This window comes from Mchenga conophoros, linkage group LG3 (genome assembly GCF_057382185.1).
Source record: "Mchenga conophoros isolate Kocher_MC1m ecotype Shallow Benthic linkage group LG3, M_conophoros_male_GT1.1, whole genome shotgun sequence".
NCBI lineage: Eukaryota > Metazoa > Chordata > Actinopteri > Cichliformes > Cichlidae > Mchenga > Mchenga conophoros.
Window position 1 is genome coordinate 63,930,956 of NC_140528.1, and position 26,136 is coordinate 63,957,091.

Consider the following 26,136-nt stretch of genomic DNA (forward strand, 5'->3'; position numbering starts at 1 on the left):
TTAATAGAAAACAATAGAACAAAATATTCTTGTAACAGTGCACATTTAGTGCATTTAGTACAGTTGGCTTCAGTTGAGGTATTATTTCAGCTTTTCTAATGCTAATCAGCTGCTCCTGTTTGTAAACCCGCTTGTTCCCATGATTACGCATCATAACTCATCATCATTATTCATCTATGTATTACTTTTATGTATTAGTCATCTATTTGTTGTAATCATCTATCCTTGCAGTTGTTTATTACACAAAATAAATTATATTATCACACTTCTGGCCACATAGCCCTGATATTCACCGCACATGCCCATATTAACCTTAACCAGAGGGTTTAAAAAAACAAACCAGTGTTTACATACCATATCTGCTTCTGCCGTGGCCTGGCGGACAAAAAATTGGTAAAGGGGTCCCCGAGCTTTCACGCCCCTCGTGTTCTTCTTGTGCCCACCAATAGAAGCATGCCTATGGAAAAAGTGCGCCGGCACACAGTGCAGTGCGCTTTATAGTGCACTTTTCCAGCCAGGTGTTTTCCTTTTCCCATTCCTCCCTGTACTTTTGCAGCCTTTTTTTTCTTTCTCTGAGCGAACAAACATTGCTGCTCTAATGCTGGGCTTACACTGTGCGATCTTTGGTCCATTTTGAGCCGATTTTTGAGTCGTGCGACCGTTTTGGTGATCAGCCCGATTTTGGCCTTCATCGTGCATCGTGTAGTATACGTGGGGTAACGAGAAGCGATTAACACCTCACGACCAGCTCCCGATCATCAATCGCTCGTGAGGGTGTCACCGCAGCTGCTCACGCGCAAACACGTAAACGTCGGTGAAAAAGACGTTGCAGCACAGCTGTGCAGCGTGTGATCTGGACACAAGCGATGGAGGCACAACTTGTAGAACTTTGGAAAGCTCATCCGAGCCTTTTCCATGTGGCATCACAAAATTATCACGACCACAACAACCGTGAAAATAGTTGGATTTACACTGTTGCTCAATCACAGCTGCCTGATCAATGTTTTTCATTAGCAATTTAGCAAAGTTGATGTGGTGGTGTGTCTGTGTGAGTGAAAGACAGAGAGAGCGAGCGACAGATTTTCTGTTATAACCTTCATTTTATGGAGGCACAGTGTGCCGTCCGAGACTTGCACCGCAGTGTCGGCGTTTGTTTCCCTGTTGGCCATGCTTGTTGTTGTGGTCATCTGTTGTCTTCCGGTATTTTCTCCGTAAGCGACCTTTCCTCAACCAATGAGATGAGCGGTAATCTGACTTGTCATACTCGAATTGTCATAAGTGTGCTGTCAGCTCATTGGTCACAAAGCAGGAGAGGGGCTGGGAATTATGTTTTCAAACAAAGCGTTAATTCCATTAACATTTATAGACTACTTTTGATTCTCACTGTATTACGGGACAAAGTGCGTCCCTTATTAGCTCAATACGGGACGTGTACTTTTGTTTCGAAATACGGGACGATTCCGTTTTTTAAGGGACGGTTGGCAACCCTAGTCTGCAGTCATGTGAAAAAGTAAGCGATCGCAGGTTCGGTGTAATCCTATGAAAAACTAAATACATCTTTTACTGCTTCGACAGAAATGAAGAGGGTGGTGATAATCAAATGCACTTGATTACCTGTTCATCAGCAAGTCTGACAGCCTCTATGCAAGCAGACGTTTTGGCAGTTATCTGATTTGTGTTTTAACGCATTGCTAAATCTTCCCAGGAGTTTCCATCCCAGCAAATTCACCTCAAGGTAGACATAGCTTGGGTTTTTTGCTGTTTCTCAGACACTACAGGGCTCAGTTAGTCACTTAAATGGTTCATATCAGAACAATTAGAAAAAAAAAACAGAGCATTTTTTGATGTGTTTGGAGAGGTTGTCAGAATAAAGTCTCTTCTCTCTAAAAAAAAAAAAAACCCAGGCAGCTCGGCTGAGGTTGCAAAGTTGCTTCTGAACAAACCACAGAAGTTCTGGAACAATGTTCTTTGGACAGATGCGACCTAAATGGAGATGTGTGGCCATGAAGTACAGCACCACATTTGGAGAAAACCAAACACGTCATAGCCACTGTGACACACGGTGATGCACGGGTGATGATTTAGACTTGTTTTGCAGGCACAGGACCTGGACACCTTGGAGTCATTGTGTAAGTAAGTAAGTAAAGTAAAATTTTATTTGTATAGCACCTTTCAAGACAAAAATCACAAAGTTCTTCACAGAAAAACTAAAACAGAAAAACACCATGAACCATGAACTCCTCTGGACACCCAAATCATGGGGTGTACTCATTTTTTAAGACTCTATCCAGTCCTGTGAAAATGTTCTTTTTTAATGTAATTGTAGTTAACTCAGTTCTGCAGATTTATTTATTTTTTGTAGACAAAAAAATCTAACCAGGTGCTCTTGACTTCAGCTAAAGATTTTATGTATGTGTACTTACAAACTGGGGAAAAGACAATTGTTTCCTGTTACAGTTCATTTTTGAACCTGGATATCTATTTAACAGTCAGTCACTAGGTTTCAGTCCTATCACTTGGTTTTCATCAGCAGAAAAGGTTTTCTGAAACTATAGTTTTTAAGGCTTCAATTTATCCTGTGTTTAGGGCCTTCTCATCAATGTTTGCTTAAAGGTCTAGCTTCCAAAATCTATGAAGACAACTTGTTGTCAACTTCCAGATAATCATAATGTGTTTGACCATAATAGATGAAACACATCCAAACATTTTAAATGGACCAGTCCATACTTTGAGCAGTTTAGTCTCCTATTTCATCCCTGAGGGAGAAAGAGGCAAACTCCAGCCTTACAGAGCAACATTCACGAAGAGAAAGCTCTCAACCTTTCAGTCTCCATGGGGCTCACATGTCTCTTCAGAAGAGCGAGAAACAAGTGGGATGCTGATGCCAGAGTCCAGGCCGCGATCTAGCTCCATCCCTCCGCTGTCCCAGTACACTTCATCCGATTTGGTGTCATAATTGAGACGATTGCTGGAGTGCATGCTTCCCTGTTTGTGATTTAGATTCTGATTGGACACAATGCCAGAAAAGGGCTCAGTGGAAACATGGTCAGGAATAAACTCCAAGTGGATCTCACAAGGGTCAACTATACCCGGGGACAGAGGAACCAAAGGGATCGGCTCTTGAGCAGACGACTTAAGGAATGAAAGAAGAAATGTTTTATTCTGGAAAACTGCATGTGTTTAAGTATTTTATAAAAACAGAGGGTGAAATAAAGTGAAACACAATAAATCATACCGGAGCCTTGGGCTGATTCTCAGTAGCTGGTGTAGCTTGTCTTGATTTTCGTAGATACATGATGAGAATTGGGAAAAGAAGAAGGGAAGTCAGCCCGATTCCCATACACAGCGCTGGCAGCAGCCCTGTAGGGAAGAAATGCATGCAGGTTGAACATGTCTCTGCTCAAAAAAAGCAGAGAACTACACTAAATCATTTCAGACCCAAGATTTACAAGTTGTATCACCAGAAAAGCTGTAGGAAGAGGCAAGCCAAGCTTCTGCAGTAGATCTAGCTGACCTCTTGGACTTATAAAGTGCGGTTCACATCGTTTAAGGATCCAAGCACAGCTGTCTTTATGAGGCTTTCTTGCAGTTTCATGGGAGGTTCTTAGTATCCTAATAGCACCTAAGCAGTATTTTGGACCTCATAACTAATGAAAGTAGGATGTGTTGTGAATGATCCATGGACAGGTCTGTTTTCTGTACTCAGTGTCAAAACTATAGAAGCAGCAGTGATTTCTTAAGCTATCGAACGTGAAGATGGTTCAGGTAGCTGCTAATTTGGGAACCTCTAGTTTTTAAAGTAAACTGTATCTCATCTCCTCACCTGAACTGGCGACTGTTTCAACGCACTGAGGGGCTGATTTCGGTGAAGCCGCCATGGCAAAGGTTGGGAAGGAGAAGTTGGCCTCAGCACAATATTTCTGACCCAGAGGCAAACCGGAGAACTCCACATACGACACGACCTCCTGAGTCCAGACTGTGCGGCTCTGAAAGAAACAAGCATGTATAATGTGTAGCTGGTACTACTACCACTACTGGTACTGCTGCTTGAATGATTCATAGGTCAATCTGAAGTAGCTTAACAAACAAACATTCCCTTGAAAATGGTCAGGTACAAGAACTGAGCTGAAAATCAGTAGCAAAGCAGCCAAAGAAAAACCTAAAGCTAACACTACATATTTAAAGTGTATTTAGCTTTAACGTTCCTTTTGAACACAATACTTCCTTGTTCTTAAATATCAGTAGAACTGGAGACAAAGCATAGCCACACCTGGTATTCTGCACCACTCGGCTCAGTATACACAGTCACTGTGGTCCAGGGATCAATCAACTTAGAGATGGGACAGCACCTCTCCAGAGAGCACCTCCTGTTGGCAGCACAGGGGAAGTGCACCTGCACCACCATCTGGTCGTCTTTCAAAGAGACGGAAACAGAAGGAGGACTGAAGTCTGCAGAGGAGAGACAGAGGCTTCAAATTCAAACCACCCATGATATTTGAAAAGTAAACCTGCAGAGTCTCCTCAGTCTGTGGCACATTTTCACTTAGCTTCATTACAGAAACATTATGGACTGTTACTTACTGAAGTCACTGTAGTCAAACTTGCGTGGTTTGAGCCACACAGTGGAGCTGGGACTGAGGTGAACACCAAGGCGAATCATGTTGTAGAGCTCAAAGTTTGAGAAGACCTGAGAGATGTCACAGCTTCGGGACGAGATCCAGATGCACCATGGCACATCCTGCCACGGGTCCCTGCAATAGTAACACCAAAATTAAAGAACAAGTAAGTATTGCATTTAGAATTAACTTTAAAGTTACATATGATATAATTTACCATATATGCATACCATTTAAACATGTAACGTCAGAGCTAGCTGCAAAGCAGACTTTGGAATGTCTTAAGCCAACCCTTTTTTCTTTGAATCAGACTATCCTGTCATTTTTAAAGTGCTCTTGAACAGCGGGCTTCCTGTAGGTCTCTTAAGTTTTTTTCTTAGGATCTTGGATGCTTTTTCATCCATTTTCAGTCCAGTCCTTGTACTCGGGGGTTTTGTCTACAACCAAGTGTTGTGTCTACACTTAACAGACAACTTAGCAAACAGCCAATTTAAACATTTATCTTTAGGGGATACTAGCAGCCTGTCACAAAACACATAGTATAAAACACAGTGGAGGCTCTTTCATGGTTTCTGTATCTCTATTTTAGTCAGTGCTGCTGGAAATTTTGTCAACATTGATGAAATTATGAATACAGAAAAGAAAATTTTTATCCACAATGTAATATCATCTCACACTGGCAGCAGCTTCATTTTTCAGCACCACAGTGATCCCAGGTGGTCATACCAAATACTGACTCTTAGAATTGTCTCTATTTTTGCCTCATATTCTCCATTTTCATGCATGTTTGCGCATGTTTCAATAATTTATCATTTCCCATTCTCCTAGCAAAATCTGAAGAAATGAGGGCTGGCTCAAGAAGTTTCACAGTACCTTAGATGTTAGCATGAGGCCGGTAAATAGATACATTGGGCATTTGTTGCATTTCAATCCTCTTTTCATCTTGAAATTCATGAGTTATTTTCATTACTTCTCTGTACTATAGATACACACTTGTTTGCCTTTCCACAAGAATCTAAATTATTTGTATTTCTTGTTATACACATTATTCAGTATTCTTATTGTAATCAGTATGCACAATGTAACTGTGCAGTTATATATTAACAGCTGATCCAATGCCAAATCCAAAAGTGTCTGAAGACAATAAAATCATGATCATCTAATTTAACGTACCTAATGCTGTAGACACCAGCAGAAATAAATAAATAAATAAAAATTAAAAAATTAAACGTGACACAATAAACTGCAAAGTGTCTGTGCACTGGTGGGAGTAAAATCAGTGTGTGAGGTTACAGGAATACGTCTCCCTCTCTGACACACACACACTCAGACAGACTTACCCCTGCGTCTTTGTCTGCACAGTGTAGGTGGTATTAGGACTGGCATGGGGACAATCCCACTGCAGGAGGCAACCTAAGTCCAGTGATCCCACTGTAGTGTAACAGACTAACTCGCTCGACCCTGGGAAGTTCGCACGAAACCCGTACACCAAAAATAGACACACATAACACACACAGAGGTTTTCATTGGTCAGCAGACTCCGATTGTGCCAATTTTGTTAACACTTTAAAGCACGAGCGCACACAGAGGGAGAAGAAGACCTGATGCAAACTGGTTTTTAGCACAGTTTGAACAGGGGGCTTTAACAGCAACGCTGACTTAAGATAAGATAAGATAGAACTTTATTAATCCCTCGGGTGGGTTCCTCTGGGAAATTCGATTTCCAAAAAAGCACAGCACCGACAGAAGTTACAGAGTTCTACACACACACATATATAAATACAGAGACAATATAAATAAAATATACGAAGGGGATAAATAGAATAAATAGGAATAAAAATAAAAATACAAGTGAATTGCACATTTCAAGTATTGAGTCTATTGCACCGTTGACTATTTACAAAAGTATTGCACAAAAGGTATTGCACAGTGAGGTGAAGAGGCACTACAGCTTAGTTGTTCCCTCCTTTGTCCTCCTGTTTCCTGTTTCCCCTCCCTCTCCCCTCCAGAGAGGAGTTAAACAGTCTGATTGCGTGTGGGACAAAGGACTTCAGTTCCTACCTGTGATGAACAGGATGTACAACCCCAGCAGCACCATCAACCAGGTTATACTTTGTGTTTCCATGACAACCTGGTGACCTCTGGATCAGGAAAGGGCTTATAGAGCGTGTAAAGTCCTGGAGGTGACTGACTCCCTTTAAAGCAAGACAAATGCACCTGTAAAGAAGCACTGAGACGGAGTAAGCTGCAGGCAAGAATGAGGGCCTGAGGACAGCAGGACGGTGGAAGGGGTGGAGAGAGAGAGAAGGATTTAATTGAAGGCTGGTGATTTTGTAAGGGAGAGGAAAGGCTTTAATCTCCTTAAAGAGGAGGGCCATAAAAATCAAGACTGGGATGGTAATGAGATTCAGAATACTTTATTAATCCCAGAGGAAATTAGGTAAAGAAAGAAGTGTTCATTCTACTGATCGTTTGGTGCTCCTGTACTCATTAACCCCATTTCAGTTGTCAATTTTATGCTTGGCTACCAAACCACAAACACCTTTAGGTCACACAAAAAAAAAAAAAAAAAAAAAAAAGTCATTTTAAAATAAATAAATAAATAATTTCCTTTCTACCGTTATTAAAGGTGCTTTGCCAAACTGCCACAACACGCGGCAAAACTTTCCAGTTTGCAGCGTTTATACTGCAACATCAAGGATAACCTAAATGTTTATTTAAACGTATGATTTCCTCTTTGTGATCAACGTCAACCAAACTGCACATTTTCATTCAGTTTATTACTTCATTAAAAACAACAGGTGCTGCAGTGCACTTCATAAACACCCTACAATGTTGGAGAGAAAAACCCAATTAGACAACACCCCTACAAGCAAGCACTTGGTGACCGTGGGAAGGAAGAACTTTCCTTTAACAGGAAGATACTTCCAGTAGTACTAATCCATGAGGATGGAGGCTCTACAGGGTTAATCACTACAAAAATATGTGCTTATGAATTTGCAGAATGTCTTTGCAATAAAACTTCGAGACCAGAAGCTTTCTGGTTTCAGTTTGTAGTCCACTTTCTGTTGGGGGGAGGGGGGGGGGTGAGCGCAAACTCAAAACCCCCAAAATGTTGAAACCCCCCCCCCTCAAAACAAGCTTCCATAATGTGGAGAATAAAAGGAGGGCTGAATTTTTGGAAACACAAAGATTTGTCTTTGCTCATCAGAATAAATAATGGGTTTCACGACTGTTTAGGATTGCTCCAATGTAAATAAATACATTTGAAGCAGATGGGGGTTGTAGATTTTGGTCATAACTGTTGACAATTTATCCTGAAATAGAGATGAAAGATTATAAGAAACACCCCAGGAATCTAAAGCAGCCAAAACAAAGTAGACACAGCAGATCAAAGACATGAGTGCATTCTGTCTTTTTATTCAATGCCATGTTTAAATAATAAGAATCTGTACATCTCTTAAGCAGGTCAAAGACCTTCATTCCCAAATATAATGATAAACAGTTTCCTTATTAACAATAATACAGCTGAAGTGCTTAACCAGGCAATCAGAAGGACCAACAGAGATCATACAGCAACAAAAATAGTCTTAAGAATGGTGTACATCACACACACTCTGAATCCATCACACACACCTGCATTCAATTCACAAACACACCTCAGCAGAGCATCATACACCTGATAATTAAAGACAAAGCAAAACTGCCTGTTCATTCAGCACCGAACATCATTGCAACAACGATAATACTAAGCTGAACATTCCTCATTCCAGGATCCTCTGACATATCAATCTATACATCTGCAAATATTCAACATCCAACTGATGTGGATCCCAGACTGGAGTGTTTACATGCTGATCAGTTCTGGACGCTGCCGATCAGATCTATACAGGCACGGCTGACGTCACAGGCTGTGCCACCCTCAGTCCAGCAGAGGGCGTCGCCTGAAAGGTTTTACGTCCCACGGCTTTGTTGGAGAAAATCAGCCGGTTTTGGAGTCTCTCTGTAAAGCGACCCAAACACTTAAGAGTCACCTGTGCACCAAAAAAGTGTGTCTGGAAAATAAGCAGAGTATTGCTGCGTTAAAATCTGTGCAAATTTTAAAGAGGACCTGCTTAATTCCCCAGAATGTGACCTTTTGGTGCAGTTTGCACGTCTGCTCTATGTGCATTTGGTGTTGAAGAATCAGGGTTTATGTTTGCACCCCAGGCAAGGCGAGTCCCGGCTCCAGGCTGGTGGTTGTGGTTGTGGGTGTGGGGGAGGGCGGAAGGCCCTTGGGTCCTGAACAAAGCAGCCCGTGAGAGGCCGCGTGGTCTCCGTTCAAGTTCTTGTAAGGGTTACGCCGTGGAGGAGCTCTCAGACACACTGAGGGGAACCGGAGGCCAGCCAGGCAGCAGCCAGGACATGAGGAGATGACCTCCTCCTGGTCCAGAGAGTGTCCGCTGCCAGAGCCAAAGGGAGAAGAGCCCGCGGGGTCTCCTGTTGGGGAGTGGTAGCCGTTGTTGTTGGTTGTGGGAGTGCTGTTGGTGGCGGTGCTCCAGCCCAGTGGTCGACTCACAACCACATTATTGTTGACCAAATTGGAGAGCGGTGGCAGGCACGGAGGCCCATTAGAGATGGCCGACCCCCAGCCGTTTGAGAAAGGAGGACTGGATGGTTGTAAGGGAGATGAGAAATGGGAAGGAGGAGAGGAAAGTTTGGAGTAAGGAGACGAAGTGCTGTCTTGCATGTCTGGGGAACTAGTGCAGTCCATTGGCTCCTCCTCCCTCCCTTCCTCCTGCTGCTGCTGCAGCTTCGCCTCCTTCTCATGGTCAAACATGTTTACTGACAGCGCCTTGAGAGACAGAGGGAGACCTGAATCGCTCGCCCTGTAAGCATCCTTGTCTTCTAGAAGACAGTCCTCTTCAGTTGCGTCGTTCACTTCCGTCTCAGACGGAGACTCCTCAGAGAGAACGGTGTTTGGTGCCGACGTGAGGTGTGGAGGAGGTGTGCAAGGCAGCGAGTGGCAGCGCCTGTGCCTCCTGGGCATGTCGACAGCATCCGCATCAGATGCAGTGGTGTCATCGCAGTCTGGTGGAGGAGGCAGCGTGAAGGTCAGGGAGATGACCGACTTGCTGGGCGTGTCAAACAGCTTTATCTTCCCGCCTTTGAGATCCTCCCTTTGGGAGAAGGGGTTAAACCGAGCAGGAGGAGCCAAGGTAGCAGTAGGCGGCGTCTCTGAAGGATGGAGCATGTCGGATTTGCTGCGGGAGAGACGCTGGTCTAACAGCAGGCCCAGGGATCGCCTTCGCACAGGGCTGACAGGCGGAGAAGTTGCTTCTGAAAGCAGAACAATCGTGTTAGTTTACAGAAGTGAGACAGAGTTCTCTTCAGTGAAGCCTCTACAGAATGGCTCACCTTTGACAGCTGGTTCGACCTTCTGTTTTCTCTCAGCTTGTTTCTTCTCCAGCTCTGCTACGATTTGGGAGAAAGATGGACGGAGCTTTGCGTTCATCTGTCAAATTTGAGGAAAAGGATGGAAAGTTAAAACGGGTCATAAAACAGGCAGCAATTATAAATATTAAAAAAAACTAAAATGTGGAGGCATCTGAAACATTTCCTCTGGATTTTTGGCATTTAAGCTCAAGTTACAAGAGTCAATAACTACTGTTAGATCTAAAGATGACAGGATCAAGTGTACAAGCAACTGTAACTAAATGAAAATGGACACTCTTCCTTCAAACAGCAAAACAATTTGATCTCTCGTACTGAAGCTCAAACCTTTGGTCAGTGCACTGCACTTGAGGTTACATCATGCACAAGTCAAGATGACAAAGCGAGCAGCAGTGAGCTAACAGCACATATGACATGAGACAAAATGTATTTCTTACATTACAGCAGGCGATAGCCAAATTCAGGAAGTGAGATGGGCAGTCTGCCACCATATGTCGAAAGGCCTCCACATCCAGACCAAAATCCTGAAAGAACACAAAACCGAATAAGTTCTGTTTCAGTACATGTGAGCACTTTGTTTAAACAGAGTCTCCTTACTCCATCTTCTTTCTATCACAGAGACAAGCGACTGCAACCAGAATCTTCAATTGCTGTACTGCTAAATGGCCACAAGGAGGAGCAGTGCTCTTGTAATAGCTTCAAAAGGTCTTAAAGTAGATTAATACAGTCTGTGGCATGTCAAAACTCATTTTAGCTCATAGGCCACATGCAGCCCACTCTGATCTCAAGCAGGTTCCACCAGAAAGCCCATTTAATGAACTGGAATATTGGCCAGAGCCAACAGCTTTTTGGAGAAGCTGAGTAGTCTGAGTAAACGAGACCCTTTATCTCACTTCCTTAAAGATTTCCCAAAATCTGGAGTAGTTTGATCTTCCACAAAACCATCCAGTGGACCAAATGGGAACCCCCTGTCTGCATCACACAGTACTATGATTTAATATTAAGGCTAAATGCTATGTTATCATGCTGTTAATAAAGGCTGGTGTAAAACTACAAAATCAAAGCAAAAACAGAAGAAGAAAAAAAAAAGAAGAGGCAAAAATCTTTAAATGTTTTTCACATACTCCTTTCTTTTGGTTTTTACCATCTACACTGACTGTTCTGAATAGTTTTACTGATGTTCCAGTTTGACAACAACTTAAAATCAGTTAAAAAAAAAAGAAAATAAAGAACAACAAATAAATAGGTATAAAATGAGAGGTTTGGTGACTTTGTCCCTGAGGCGAGAGTTAAACAACAGGTAGCGCAGCGCTGCACGTCGCTTCTTTTGAGCCCTTTAAGCGTTCGATTTACAAGCAATAAGTCAGTCAGCTTTCTGTTTGCCCGCAATGACATTCAGAGGATTTTAAAATGATCTACAGCAGCTATCATTTCAAATATTTTTAATTATCTCTCTCGCCTGTTGCTCAATCTTAGGAGCCATTTTAACAGTGCTGCTTGCACAACCATCGCGCTCTGGAGGAGCACTTCAGATGGCGACAGGCTTGAGGGTCTGTCCTCGAGCGGAGACAAACATTAAATCAATAATGGCTTTGTTAGAAACGTTCCCCACACTTCCTTAATAAAGAGGCCAGATTGTGACTGAGGCGTGAGTGAGATGACGAGCGTGTCAGGAAACAGGATAGGCGATGAAAACATCGTCATCAGTACCTCAGTGCGTGGCAGGATGTCGGGATCAGCCTGTATCCTCGCAATGATCTCACACAAGATGATACCGTATGCAAACACGTCCACCTGCAGAGAGAGGACGAACTGTCTATCAGCCAGAGATAACACAGCAGGTGAAGATAAGACCAAATAAGTGGAAAGACACGCATGCAGACTACGTATGGCTTCTAATATTATCTGTGTACTTTAAATTCAGATCGGATAAACAGCAAGATAAAAGTCTGTCACTTTTTCATTGTTTAAGCTTGCTTGACAAAACAAGCCTGCTGTAATTTCTCTCAGCTTTCAACAGTATGTAGTTTATAGCCAATTTATTATTTTTGTACATGCGCACCATATTCTGCATGTAGTTTATACCAAACTGGAGCTTCTAATGAGTCCAAAACACAGTGAACGCTCATTTTACAGCCAATCAGGATTCCCACTACGCTACACAGAAAACAGTCATAACCCAGGCCAACGAGTGCACCAATTACATAACCACATAACCACTTTATTAAATATTGATTGCTGTACATCACTGCCTGTTTCCTCTGTTTATTTGAGCAGCTCTCATCACGCCCACTGTGGACCTTGGACTTCTGAAACAACATGCAGCTGAAGTGAAGTGAAGAAAGTGAGCTGTCAGTACCTTCTCATTATACACCTCTCCTCTGAGCACCTCCGGAGCCATCCAGTAGGGGGAGCCAACCACAGCCAGAGGCTCCTGGCCTTCTTCCTCACTGCAGGAAAACAGGAAAGAGAAGCAAAACCTCTAAATGCACAAGTTTAATGGAATCAGGTTAAATTTGCTTTTAAGCTTTGTTAAGATAATGTGCGTGGACTCTATGCTCGACTTTGTTAAAAGTGATTTCTTCATGATGCAAATACCCTCCAACGCTTTAATATAAAAACGCAAACAATCGACATTTCGATTTAATCTGATTTTTAACTGGTCAGATAAAACAAACTCAAAGGCAGCTCCTGAGGTTTCGTAATCGTGAGTCGTTTTGGGCCATTTCACCACTTCAGAAAAAACAATTACCAGAACAGCAAACCGATGTAATGCTTTGGCTTGTTTTTTCCCCTTTGAGAGTCTATTTAGTTATTTTTATGTGATGTCAGAGTTTAATGTTTTTCTCAACAGAAGTAAAAGATCTTTGTCTAAATTTGCAGCATTTTGTAAATCAAATCGACCTAGGAGGGCTTTTCTTCAGCTTAAAATGGGGAGAGGCAACAATCGGCTGCTTGGCATGAACACTATGCAGCTGTTTTTTGTAGTCAATGCTTTTGAGTATTTATCTAGCTCCAGTTCACATATTTAAGCTGTCATGGTGCCACCTTCAGGGCCTTTAGGACACAGATGTTCATTTTCAAAAACCCAGTAGTGACGCATGCAAAACAATACATGATGATGACTTTCTATATAGAAGCCTGTGACGTGCAGGAGACCAAAGAAGATGACAGATTGATAAAAGGTGCAACAAGAGCAGGCTTCACAGGCCAATTCAGTGACACAGAAGCGAATCAAGAGGTCGTGCGGGGTGAGCCGTTACTCTGTGCAAGCGTACGTGTGTTTATGTGCACTTCCTCAGTATCTAAGAAACCACAGTGTTTTTCAGTTATCTGGAGATATTGTTGTGCAATTTTTGACCGAATTAAAAAGGAAGGAAGACAAGAATGTGCAAGGACAACGTGCTTGCACACATGCCTGCACACACACACACACACACAGCTGGCAGATACTTCCTCTGTGCTATTTCCATCTGCTACTGAGGGCTATGATACAGCAAAAAAAAAAAAAAAAAAAAAAAAAAAAAAAAAAACACATACAGAAGGGAGAAAGGATGAGTCGAGACGGTCACAGCTCCTAGTGTAAACACCATTTGGAGAAGTGGACCGGAAGAAATGAGACAAACTGAGCGAGCGCAGAAGGCAGCACAGGGAAAACACCACAACAGAAAAGTCATCAGCATAAACAGATCAGATTACTCTCGCCCTTCTGCTGATATGACTTGTTATGAGGGACAGCAGAGATCCAGCAAAGCCGGGAGAGCAAAAGGAGGAGGACTGGAATAGTTTGACCTTATTTGGAGCGCTAAACCCCTGTCATCATCTTTCCTTTCGTTTTTTTTCCCCCTCCCCATGCCACAAGCACAGCAGTTTCAGTCAAAAACACACTCAAAAAACACACCCACCAACATCATCCATTTTCTGCTAGCGGCCTGCTGCAGGATGCAACAGTGTTTGAATAGAATCAAGAGCAAACAGCCTTGGAAAAAAACAAAAAACAAACCACAATTGACCAGCTGCTATTGAAACAAAGTCTAGAACAAACAGAGCTGTCATGTTGGATAGGTGGAAGTATGCATGTATGTAAGTCCACAGTGACAGTTACATGGAAGACTCGCATCTGTAAAAATGTCAGCCTTATTTTTCAGCTCATCTGACACATTTTGCCAGGTTTTGCAGAAAGAGAGACAAGCGAAGTCACCCCTCCTGACAGTGACGCACACTTGTGAAGTGGCTGGACACACACACACACACACACACACACGAAGGAGTCGTGTTTTTAACTTAATAGCTGGAGACAGAGGAGGATGAGGACTAAAGAGACAAGAGTGTTTGTCAAGTTTGTCTGCATGTGTGGGCAGAGACACACTGACTATGGCACTGCTTTGAGGTCAGCCTCGACAGCCCTTTTAAAACAGTAGTCAGACTCGTATTGTTCAACCAATGGCCAAAACCTTTCTGCAAAAAAATGCTGTACATAAAGACAACAAATTCTTTAGTCTGACACATTTAGTCTCCTTAAAACTCCTTTTTTGGCATTTTCCAAAAGTGAAAAAATTCATAACACTGATGGATGTCAAGTACTGCATTTCCTCTTTCTAAACTCTGATGCAGAAAGTAAAGTGCTGTCATTTGTAGCAAGTATGTGTTATACTCGTGGATACTACATTAACCTGTTAGTTCTCTGCAGTGACTCACTCTTTATCAGATAGTTGTGCAGATAAATTTAGTTTAGCTATTTGTTTCAACAACACGCAGCAACCTGCTGCACTCGTGGTGTCACTGCTTTTCTTATCTAACAGCGTTAATCATCAGCAGCCACCAAAATTCATGCACAGCAAGAGAGAACTCATTACAACATAGCGTGCATTTTAACACCTGCCCATAAGCCATGCTGCATGCACCCTCAGGCCACCAATACAAGAGCAGCTCCTCATGCAATTCTTCCTAAAAGGAAAGCCCAACACTATAATGGACAAAGGCTTGCTTACATTGAAAGGGCTTTCATTTAGACACCTGAAAGAACACCACATGCAACCACAGGATTATGTTTTGTTTGTTTGCTTTAAGCTGCCAGATATCAGACTGGAAGGGGGTTGCCTACACCTGCAACCCCCTTCCAATCCACAAAGCAACAGATCCCCTACAGCGCCTCCTGCAGGTGGGAAGCTCAAAGGATGATGGACACATAGGAACTGGTGGAGTCTAGCAAGGCCTGGGTTAAGGCATTCTTAAACACCTCCCCAAGGCCCTGTTCCAGGTCGAAAACTATGTATTCCATGTGGTCAACCTACTCATTAAACATACAGGAGCTGCTTGGCCCTTGAAACCCATGCAATACAGTTCCTGAAGCACAGTTTCTGTGCTGATGTTGATGCCAGGGCAAGTTTGATTTCAGCTCGGCCTTCAATACCATCATCCCAGACATTCTTATAGAGAAGCTGGTAAACTTGGACTCCCCCCCTCCACATGTGCATGGATCAAAAACTTCCTCACAGACTGTTCACAATCAGTCAAGGTTGGCAACCAGAGATCATCCACCCTGTCTCACAGCACTGGCTCACCACAGGGATCTGTGCTGAGTCCACTCTTATACACCAGTGACCACACCCCTGCAACATCATCAAATTTGCAGACGACACCACTCTGATGGGGCTCATCACCAACGATGATGACACCGCCTACAGGGATGAGGTCCAGCGACTGTCAGAATGGTGTAACTACAATAACCTCACCCTAAACGCCAAGAAAACAAAGGAAGTGGTCATGGACTTCTGCAAAACAAGAACCGATCCCCCTCCCCTATCCATAAAAGGTGACTATGTGGAGAGGTTCCTCCTTTACGTTCCTCGGCACCCAAATATCTGAGGACCTATCTTGGTCCACAAACACATCAGCCCTAGTAAAGAAAGCCCAGCAGCGCCTCCATTTCTTGAGGGTTTTGAGATGTAACAGGCCGCAGACTGAACTAGTGTCCTTCCACCGTGCCACTATCGAGAGTGTGCTGGTGCACGCCATCCCTGTGTGGTACACTGGTTGCACAACAGCTGACAAGAAGAGACTACAGAGGGTCATCAGAACTGCAGAGAAGGTGATCGGCTTTCCACTCCCCTCCCTGGACTTAATTGCCAGCTCAAGATGTCTCTCCAGAGCCAGGGCAATTATAAAGGACCACCTCCATCCTAACCACCACCTCTTCAACATCCTGCCCTCTGGAAAAACGCTCAGATCCATCAAGTGCAAAACCAACAGACTAAAGAACAGCTTCTTCCCGTGGGCTGTCAGAACTCTTAATGCAAACTAAGAGTGTGTAAAGACTTCCCAAACACATCCACCCTGACACTGCTGTTGATCATCTATGTGCAATATCTCAGTCTTTCCATGTTCTGTGCAATATTTTTGGCTCATGTGCAATATTCTGGTCCCAGTCTGTTTCAGTGTTTCTTATACATACACCGTGTATATAGTCTGACTCACATATATGTATACATATACATTGCCTTTTATTTTATTTATCCCCCCCTGTTGTATATTGGTCTCTTCTTTCTTTTGCACCTTTGTGGTCCAGCTACCCAATTTCGCTGTGCAAGAAACTGCACAATGACAATAAAAAGTTCTAAGTCCCCAAGTCCAAGTCCCCAAGTCCAAGTCCCCAAGTCCAAGTCCCCAAGTCCAAGTCCCCAAGTCCAAGTCCCCAAGTCCAAGTCCCCAAGTCCAAGTCCCAGTCTGGTGCCCTAGAAGCGACTTTTTAACAGCACCACTTACAGTTGATGGTGGAATATCTACAAGGAAGGACATTTCACAAACTGGCTTGCTGCAAAGGTGGCATCCTGTTATAGCACCACACTCAACTGATCGAGCTCTTCAGAATGATCCATCCTTTCACAAATGTCTAAAAGCAGACTGCATGTCTGTGTTCTTGATGCAATACATCTGTGGCAGCGGTACTCAAAGCACCTGAAGTCAAAGATGTGTGGCCCAGTACTTTTGCCCACACAGTGACATTCCCAAGTTTCCTCCAAAGCAACCATTTCCAGACAAATGGCTTTTACATGACTGCCCGTTTTTCTTCAAATAAAAGTGAGTGAAGCTAGAGCCAAGTAACAACTAGTGGAAATTCATTTCCATTTATGTAAAAACTGCATTTTAATTAATGAACCGTGGGACAATTTCATTTCAAAGTTTTCAAGACCTCCTTACTTCAGGCACAGACATCAGGACCGTCTCCATCACACCACTTCTTTCGTTGCAAGAGAAAATATTAAGATGCTGCACTGCTTCTTGAATAATTTCTCTATTTCCCAACTATCTTGCAACAACCCTCATGCTGGTCATTTTACAGATTCAGAGAGAATATACTTACATGTGATCACTGTCAGATTTAAAAAAAACAAACAAAAAAAAACAAAACAGTTTGCATAACAAGTCTACAATTTAAAAGAGAACCTAAGAATTTGTGTTTTGTCCCCTCTACTAACACTTTGTTGAACGACTTTTTCTTCTGTAAACATTTTAACGTCTTTTCCCCTCAATCTTTAGAGCGGGGCCCTTTTATGCCAAGAATCTGATCATCCGCCACTTAACAGACATGATGTCAGTGGAAAAATAGCTGCAGAAATTAAAATAAAGACACATCTGAGGATTGCTGGTCATTTATAGCCTGTACAGGCCAGTGATGAATTGTAGAAACCACATAAATGTCACTAGAAATGCAGCTGCAAAAACGAAGGGGAAGAGTCATAACGCGACACCAGCAACAGAGCTGTGAGTTAGTGGTGTGTCATAAAAGCTCACAAAAAAAAAAAAAAAAAACCCCCACTGAAAACATCACTGCGAGCCAAGTGCCGTCCCGTCTGCCTTCCCCTGGACCTATGAAACAGAGCGGAGGCAGCGTGTGCCTGTGTACTTTGGAAAAACCTGACTGATCGGGAGTGAGCAACAGTCTCTGTGCGTGACTGTGTCTCATCCGAACGTCTCCAGGAGAAAAGCAGAAGTTGAGGGAAATATTTCGAGAGTGCACGGAGAAAGATATGGCATGGAATATAAACAGAGCGGAGACGAGTGCAGGAGTGGAATTTATTGAGCACGACTTATCTAATCACACAGCTGATAGGTGTCGACGGACTGACCTGTAATCTGGTATTTTCTCTGCCAGGCCAAAGTCTCCCACCACGGCCGAGCACACGCTACCTTCCCAGCGCACCAGGCAGTTCTGAACAGAGGGGCAAAGGTCACATGAATCACTTTATTGCTGCAGCAAACTGTGCATCCACAATATGTGAGAGCGGTGCTTTCTGCATGCCTGCAAAGATGTTTTTGGTTAGTTTTTTGCAAGAAGAAGAAAACTTTAAGAAAATTCAGACATTCAGAGCATCAGATCGCAGCGTCCCCCCCAAATTATTTCCTTTACACTCCTAGAAATACTCTGGACGCACGACACGTGATGCCCACTCACTAGTGTTGAATGCAGCGGATTATCAGCTGTTGCATAATGACGTTACTGGCAGTAGTTTACAAAAGTCTACGACCTGCCGGGAGCACAGATGATAAGCCTGCAATCACCAAATCTGGTACATTTTTACACAATGTTTATTAATGTGCATTTTAAATCCAATAAAACACACAGGCTCCTGTAGCATACTCAAAAACAACCTATAAAAATAAAATTTGAGAAAAAAAAACAGACGAGAGTAGGGGCTCTAAGTGTGTAAAGGTCGCCTGCCAAGACTCCCACAGATGTTTTGGCTGCTGTTTGGCACAGATCCAGGTGCAACACTGGACCTCTGTGATAGCATCAGATGTAATTTTACGATTTGTAACGCACCTGCAGCGCCTTTAAATCTGTACTCAGATCTTTTTCACCTTCCTTCTGTTTACCAATCACGAAGTATTTACACTCCTGCGCCTCCCTGTGCGTGTGTGCGCGCTCACCTGTAGCCCTCGTGCTATTGTGGCGCATTCATACGCCTATGTGCGTCACAACCTTCTGAGCGAGTGGGTTCAGTGAGTGTTGATTCTCAGTGATGTGTGCGAGCAGTACATGAGCACCGTGTGTGTAATCACCTTGGAGGTCAGGTCTCTGTGGAAGATGCCCTTGCTGTGCAGGTACTTCAGTCCCCGGGCGATATCCAGAGCAAGGCTGAGTCGCACACTCCACGACAGGTACACGTCGCTGTCCAACAGCTGCTCGAGGTTGCCACCATTGATGTACTGAATTATCAGGAGACCAAACAAAAACACAATTAGTTATATTAATTATACTGATTATGCATGCATCTCATTCTGCTTAAAAATGTTGAGATAAAAGCTGCTTCCAGTGTTGTTAAAGGAAAATGCTTCCAGAGGTGTTTTCCTATTTAAAAAAAAAAAAAAAAAAGGAAAAACGAAGCTCTTCCTCCACACAGACACCAAATGCTTGCTAATGCTTATCATCTGGGTTTCTTCTTACTGTAGGTTTTAATCTTTAACCTGACATTGCTTTCAGTCAAATGATTTTATTTTCAAAAACAACTTTATTTAACAAGGACAACAGCAGTCTGGATACTGCAAACATCGCTGCATTCTTAGAGCACACTGTCATGTGTCCACAACCATCCACGTTACAAGAAGGCAGCATCCGCTTTCCTTTTCTTCATGTTTGTTTAAACATCATCTCAGTTTACTTCAAGATACAGTGCCATGGCATCTACAGCGATTTCATAGCCTAGCATCCTTCTTCTCTAGAGGTTGACACAGATGGTCCTAAAATACTTGAATTTTACTGCATGTCCAAAGTATGTGAGGGTGCAGGTGTTCATGTGGCCAAACAGTCTCCAGCATTGCTGTTGTGCTATATTAATACAATGTAACTGAACTAAAATGTTGTCATACGCACTCAAACATCAAGTCTTCTGCAACAACAACTACGGATCCTTTTTTAGTGCATTTTGTTATAGTTAAGAGCAGATCAGAATTAAATCTCAAGTTTTCAAGCACTTAATCTTCCTGCGTTGAACTGTGCCAGGCAAACCTCACTGAAGATTAAAGTAGTTTATTTAGGCCACGACTTTTCATATTCATCAAGTCATCTGCTGGGTGAAGACTGGAAATCTGTTTGTATGCATTGTTATTTCAATGGTTGAAAATGTCACTTTCATTTATGAGAAGTTGAGCTGACAGCCAAATTTTGGGGGAAAAAAACAAACAAAAAAAAAAACCCCAGGATATTCTGTAAATTGATATGCAACAGAAGCTCTCATTTGTACGGGAAGCCACTGAGGTTGCATGATAAACAATTTAACCACAAGGTGACAAGAATTTCCCCATTTCTAAAAATGTGAATGATGATAAAACCTCTTGGTCAATCAATCATTTAAATAAAAGAAAAAATTAAGAAAAACAAAAAGTTATAAAACCTCTGACCAACACGACCCACTAAAGACACTACCTGACGTTAGAGCAGGTACGCCTCTTCTCTCCTGACCTTTATGCTTTTTACTGACCAGCTGCTCAGTTACTATGGCAACATCTAAGAAACAGGTGACCTGTTATGAACCGTGTGACCTCAGTCTGGCCAGGATTAAGTGTACCGCAGTTACAGACGCTTGTACCGCCTGTTCTGGGTTTATGTGGAGAAATGAAAATGAAATCACCAATTTCAGAAGAAAAATCCTGAGAATCACATTCATCCAACCTGCCTAAACACTTAAACTGGAGGGCAGGGCTCAGTTAATTGAATAATAATATTTATGAGTCTTTTAAGATCAATTTTCAAATTAACTGACTAAATTAATGAGGTTGACACTACGCCTGCGTCAGACAACCTCTCAAAAATAACTGACTGCAACATGTAAAGTTTACACAACAGTAAACAAAGATGATATTAGACGGGTATATTTAGCAAATTAAAAAGCCAGCCGATGCCTTACAGCAGGCCTGATTCTCTTTCTCCTCCCCCCGGGACCAATAACTCGACCCATACTAGTTTGAAGTACAGGATCTGAAGAAACCATCTCTTTATGGCCAGATTTAAAACTCAGACGGTGAGATCAGAGTGCAATTTAAATTTGATTTCAAAATCAAAAGAGCCAAAACTTTTCATAAATGCCTCAAAGCATTTAGATAAATAATGTAAAAGATATAAAATGCACAATAAATGTCACGTTCAGTGTAAAGTGAGCTCAAAAACCAATGTATAACATTAATTTAGGCTGGCTTTCTCATACAGACTGAATTAAAAACCACAGACTGAGGCTGCAGATATTTTCCCTCCATTTGATGAGTTTGACTTTTTTTCTTGCTACAAGGGACTCTTGTTTGCTACAATGTTTATAGTGAGGACAAAGGCAGATAAATATCAGTTTCTGGTCACATCATTGCTTTCATGCAGATGCACACAGCCGCCTGTTACCACTACAAAGGGCAAAATGAGGAGATCAAAACCAGATCGCCATCTGTGCTGTAGCACATTAATGAGACTTACCTCTGTGAGAGCATGGAGCTGCCCCTCATGGACACACACTCCTATAAACCTGTGGGTAAAGTACAGGAACATATATTAATGTCAAGTCTAAACTTTTTAAACATTTCAAGGATTTTTTTTTAGTATGGTGGACACACCCGGGACAGGTTCTATCACAGGGTATATTACACAACCATTTAAACAGTGTCAACTGTTTAAAAAAATGGTTTTATCAAAGCACGGCTGCTTTGAGAGGCATGTCCCGACAGAGGAAGCTGCCGGGCAAGTGTCGCATCTGCTAATCTGAATCACTGAGCTGGAACTCGAGACAGTTTGCGGCTTCTGGAGCATTTTATTGCAATCGTTCAATAACATGGTCTGCTGTGCAGCTAATTGCACCAAGTTGTTTTGCCGTTTGTTTTGTTTGTTTTAAATGTTTTTAAATCAGGTGTGGCGCACCAATGTGGTCTATGGACCTTTTATAGCCCACCCGCTTTTACATCCATGTACACTTCAGGCTACGGCAAAAAGTGCCAAAGACTCTTATTAAAAGGTCATTAAAAAGTTATTTTCAAGTCAAGTGGCCTTATTGTCATTTCAAGCATGTGCAGTGGTACAGTACACGGTGAACCGAGACAACGTTCCTCCATGTGGTGCTACACATGACAAACAAACGCAGGACTACACAAAGTGCAATTGTGCAAGAAAACCCCAAAACAAACAAAACCAAAACAGTTCAACACCGGACAGAACTGAACGATACAGACACAGCAGTGCAATCACTGACAATGAACCCACTGAAAATCTAGTCTGCGGGCTCTTCTTGTGGACCACACAAACCACATCTATCACCAGTGTTTGAAGGCCGATTATTCTAAACAGTGTACGATGAGACATGCCATCACAATGAAAATCAAACACTGGAAAGAAATGTTTTTAAATGAAAAGGTAAAGACTGAGTTTATGTTAACAGTGAGATGGAAAGCCAACATTTCAGTTACCTGAGTATGTTAGGGTGCGATAGTCGATTCATGAGCTGGACCTCCCTGAGCATGTTGGCCCTGTTACTGGCCAGGATGTTCATCTTCAGAGCCATCACCTGACCAGACACACGGTGTTGCACCTGGATGATGAAAGGGAAAGGAGCACAAACGCTTTATTTAGATCAACTGAAGCAACGAGAGCTGAAAAGCCGAAAAGACAATTTGTCATCACAAGCAAAAACACTTAAAATCTGCCTCACACCCCGGAAGAATCCATGACTGCTCCACATTTGGATGAAAGAAATATTTAAGACGCCTCACAGTTAACAGATGTATGGCTGAGGAGAGTAGGCGTGCGGCGCAGCGCTGGTGATGACGGATCTATCACACATGCATCAGTCACACCATCAACACCCTCTGAAGCAATAAAAATCTAAGTGCTGACTGAATGATATCTGGAAACCGGCCACGAAGCATTTAGAGGGTCGGTCGAGTTTCTTCCACACTCCTCTTGGCTGCTCGTCTGACCAAACCTGCTGCCATGACAATGAGGCCGTCTGGTATGGTAACTATGGCGATGCGACATGCTTCCTGGCGGGTGCATGTTTGTGCATATTTGCTTGGCAAGTAGTTTGACTTCCACAGAAATGTGTACGAGCAGCAGATGAAAGCAAAACACTCTGGGAAGGTTTGCTGTGCGTGTGCGTGGTGAGAAAGGCCAGCACTTTAAGTGTTTTACATGTACGAGTAAGTGTGAAAGGAAAATGTTGGCATTGTGAATCAATTAGAGAGGACTGCTGCTAAATTCTGACTTCGTTTTCTATCATTTTATGCATTCTGACCCCTCACGCTTCATCTGCTGCCTTTAGAGATTTTTTGTAATTTAACAAGTCTATAAAAGTTAATTGTTTTACCATTAAAGCAATCACAAATACTTTGGCGTGCAAACAGATATAGCTCGATGATGTTAGAGTATTTAACTGGTCCAAAGCATTATTGTTACAGCCAATTAAGCTGGAATTAAAATAACTCATTTGTCCTCTAGTAGTGCTACGTGTATTCAACTGGTTTACTTTGGGTCCTGTCCAAAATGTCTAAAAGTATGTCTAGCAGCTCTGTGAGAGCGTACTCTTGCATAAAGGCGCCAACACCAAAAAAAACACAACATGCTGCACTGCTCCAGTAAATGCTGAGCCTTGCTATGACGCGCAACAGTGTTGTTGTAACATCTCACCACAAACAATTGTAACAGGGTATCGGTACATTTACAAATTTACCAGTTACTGAAAAATAAGTACGTAAATGTGAGAAAAGGACATTGAAAAGTACACCACATGATTGAGCAGCTTGTAGAACCACCTTTATTATAGTGGAGGAATTTTGGGCCACTCTTCAATTCGCTAAGGTTTGCAGGCATTCATTCATGTGCCTCTGTCAGTGCGCCACAGGGTGCTGTGGCTGCAATGTAGCTGCCATCACCAGTGTGTGAATGTGTGGATGACTGGATGTGTAAAGCGCTTTGGGGTCCCTAGGGACTAGTAAAGCGCTATACAAATACAGGCCATTTACCATGTGCAGCTCTCAAAAAAAATTTCCACAGTATTTCAGTCAGGTTGAGGTCTGGACTTTGGTCCGTTACAACCCTTTAATTCTTTTTCAGTCATTCTGTGGTAGATTTCCTGCCATGTCTGCAGGTCATTGTGCTGGTGCATGACCCAGTTTCTGCCACGTGTCAGACAGCTGACCTCATACTTGACTCTAGAACATTTTGGTATTCAGAGGGATTCATGGTCGACTCAGTGACTGCAAGGTCCCCAGGTCCTGTGGCTGTACAAGCCCAAATCATCATCCCTCCACTACCATGCTGACATTTGGTTTACAGCAAACATGCCAAACATGGAGCTGTGCATTACGGCCAAACATCTCCACTTTGGTCTGTCTAAAGCACATTGCTCTAGAAGTCTTCGGCTTTGTTCAAATGCATCTTTGAAAACTGAAACAATGCTGCCATGGAGAAAAGAGGCTTCCTTCTAGAAATCCTTCCAAACAGGCCATACTTTATCTTTTTAAAAACTGCACCATCATGAATTTTAACATGTGACCTGAAGCTTGCAGAATTTGAGACGTCCGTCTGAACTTGGGGTGGATTTGCTAGAATATCCACTCGCTCCTGTCCTGTGAAACACTATATTAATAAAAAGTCTTAATACAGAATAGAAGACTTCATTTGATATCTTTTTACAACTTTTTTGACATAACTCTGGACAACACGGGTCAGAAAACCAGACAAATTTAAGTATAAGGGTACAAGCGTTTACATGGCGCATGCAGACATACATGCTTCATTCTTTTGCTCAGGTTTTTAGCCGCCAACTTTAAATCTGCTCTTTTCTATCGGTCAAATCACATCAGTCGAGCCTTCAATAGCTGACAACACCAAGAAAGGTTAAAGTGATCACACATGAACACCTTTCAGTGGTAGAAATTCAACAGCATTTTTACTTTCTGGAAAGCATTGGACAGCATCAACGCGTTAACGAGCTAACCGTGCTAACACCGGCCAGCCCCACGCACGGGGCCATCCGCGGTAACTCGTTAACAGAGATTTGCTGCGTTAATGCAGTTATGGCGTTAACATCATTTTAACGAGATTAACACTGACAGCACTATGATGTGGTTTTGGGAAGTATAATTTACATATACATGCCAAACAGACTGAATCAGTGTTAAATGTTTCTAAAGCGGTCTCTAAACCCCCTTTAAACCCGCTCAGTCTGTTTGTTAGGGTTAGCAGGATGCAATTCAGTGTCTCGTGGAGTCTTATTTACATGCACAGTCTAAAACAGTGACCTTAAAGCTTGGCTATACATCAAATATCCTTTTAGCTAACAATAAAAGCTAAACCGGTAACCTTTTATCTTCATTTGTGACATAAATGTGAAGCGAAGGAGTGAGAGAGCGTGAGAGAGCGTGAGAGAGGGTCAAAGTCTGCAGTCGTGAACTAAAGTCAGAGTGACACTGGCCTGGATCTTAGCTGAGCTCTGGATCTGACTGATGATAGAAAAACCACAAAGCCTATTAGAGTACAGACTAGAGTGCAGTGAGTAATGCCACACACACACACACACACACACACACACACACTCTCATCGACTGGCTGCTGTGTCTCTTCTTAAAAAGGTCGCTCGAGGACTCCAGACTGCAAGCGCTGCACGCATGCATGGGTGCACACATGTAAGACTCGCACACGGACACAACTGCACTTGTGAACAGTCGCTTACTTCCTGTTGCAGAATAAAAAGGAAGGCTGAGCAGCACAAGTGTAGAGGGTAGAAGTGCAGGACTAATCTCCACTTCTCTTTATACATCTGCTGCACTTAGAGGCTGATGCAGACTCATGTGGGCTGGAAGATGGAGCCTTGAAGCTGATTAAAGGTTACTTTATACTTAAAAAGCCTCTTTGTGCACACATTAGCACCAATTTCTCTTGGAAAGCAGCCTGCATGGCTGTGGATTCACATCACACTTGTCTAGGTTTCTCTGCCTTCACACACTTAGACGATATCTTTTTTTTTTTGGACACTCTGCTGTGTAATCCTGTGATTAACGGGCAGCCACACACAGACACACACTGACTCGCACAGGCAGGTTACATTGCAAACAT

The 26,136-nt window shown here is 42.7% G+C and overlaps 2 protein-coding genes across 2 annotated transcripts in view; both read right to left on the reverse strand.

Moving 5' to 3' along the window:
* Nucleotides 1-2,170: 2,170 nt before the first annotated feature.
* On the reverse strand, nt 2,171-6,808 carry LOC146580064 (uncharacterized). The gene is made up of 7 exons (XM_085269558.1): nt 6,678-6,808; nt 5,957-6,077; nt 4,582-4,751; nt 4,271-4,449; nt 3,824-3,986; nt 3,236-3,360; nt 2,171-3,132 (listed from the first exon to the last, which is right to left on the reverse strand). The coding sequence occupies exons 1-7, from the start codon at nt 6,739-6,741 to the stop codon at nt 2,824-2,826; spliced, it is 1,131 nt and encodes a 376-aa protein (XP_085125684.1). The 5' UTR covers nt 6,742-6,808; the 3' UTR covers nt 2,171-2,823.
* Nucleotides 6,809-8,013: 1,205 nt separating this feature from the next.
* Nucleotides 8,014-26,136, reverse strand: part of tesk1b (testis associated actin remodelling kinase 1b) — a 31,805-nt gene continuing 13,682 nt past the window's right edge. The window contains exons 3-11 of the mRNA XM_085266586.1: nt 22,491-22,612; nt 21,511-21,559; nt 19,113-19,259; nt 18,179-18,261; nt 12,409-12,499; nt 11,760-11,843; nt 10,487-10,573; nt 10,014-10,110; nt 8,014-9,935 (exon numbers count right to left, since the gene is read on the reverse strand). Of these exons, the coding sequence (XP_085122712.1) occupies nt 8,809-9,935; nt 10,014-10,110; nt 10,487-10,573; nt 11,760-11,843; nt 12,409-12,499; nt 18,179-18,261; nt 19,113-19,259; nt 21,511-21,559; nt 22,491-22,612 (1,887 nt within the window). The 3' untranslated portion in view covers nt 8,014-8,808. The remainder of the gene's footprint in view (nt 9,936-10,013; nt 10,111-10,486; nt 10,574-11,759; nt 11,844-12,408; nt 12,500-18,178; nt 18,262-19,112; nt 19,260-21,510; nt 21,560-22,490; nt 22,613-26,136) is intronic.

Bases quoted from the DNA above. Each gene is read 5' to 3' on its own strand.
- LOC146580064 (XM_085269558.1), bottom strand. From the start codon at position 6,741: ATGGAAACACAAAGTATAACCTGGTTGATGGTGCTGCTGGGGTTGTAC. The intron at 4,752-5,956 runs GTAAGTCTGTCT...TTACTATTGCAG, and splicing joins GTGCAGACAAAGACGCAGGG to GGACCCGTGGCAGGATGTGC. The intron at 3,361-3,823 runs GTGAGGAGATGA...TCTTCCCTACAG, and splicing joins TGAAACAGTCGCCAGTTCAG to GGCTGCTGCCAGCGCTGTGT.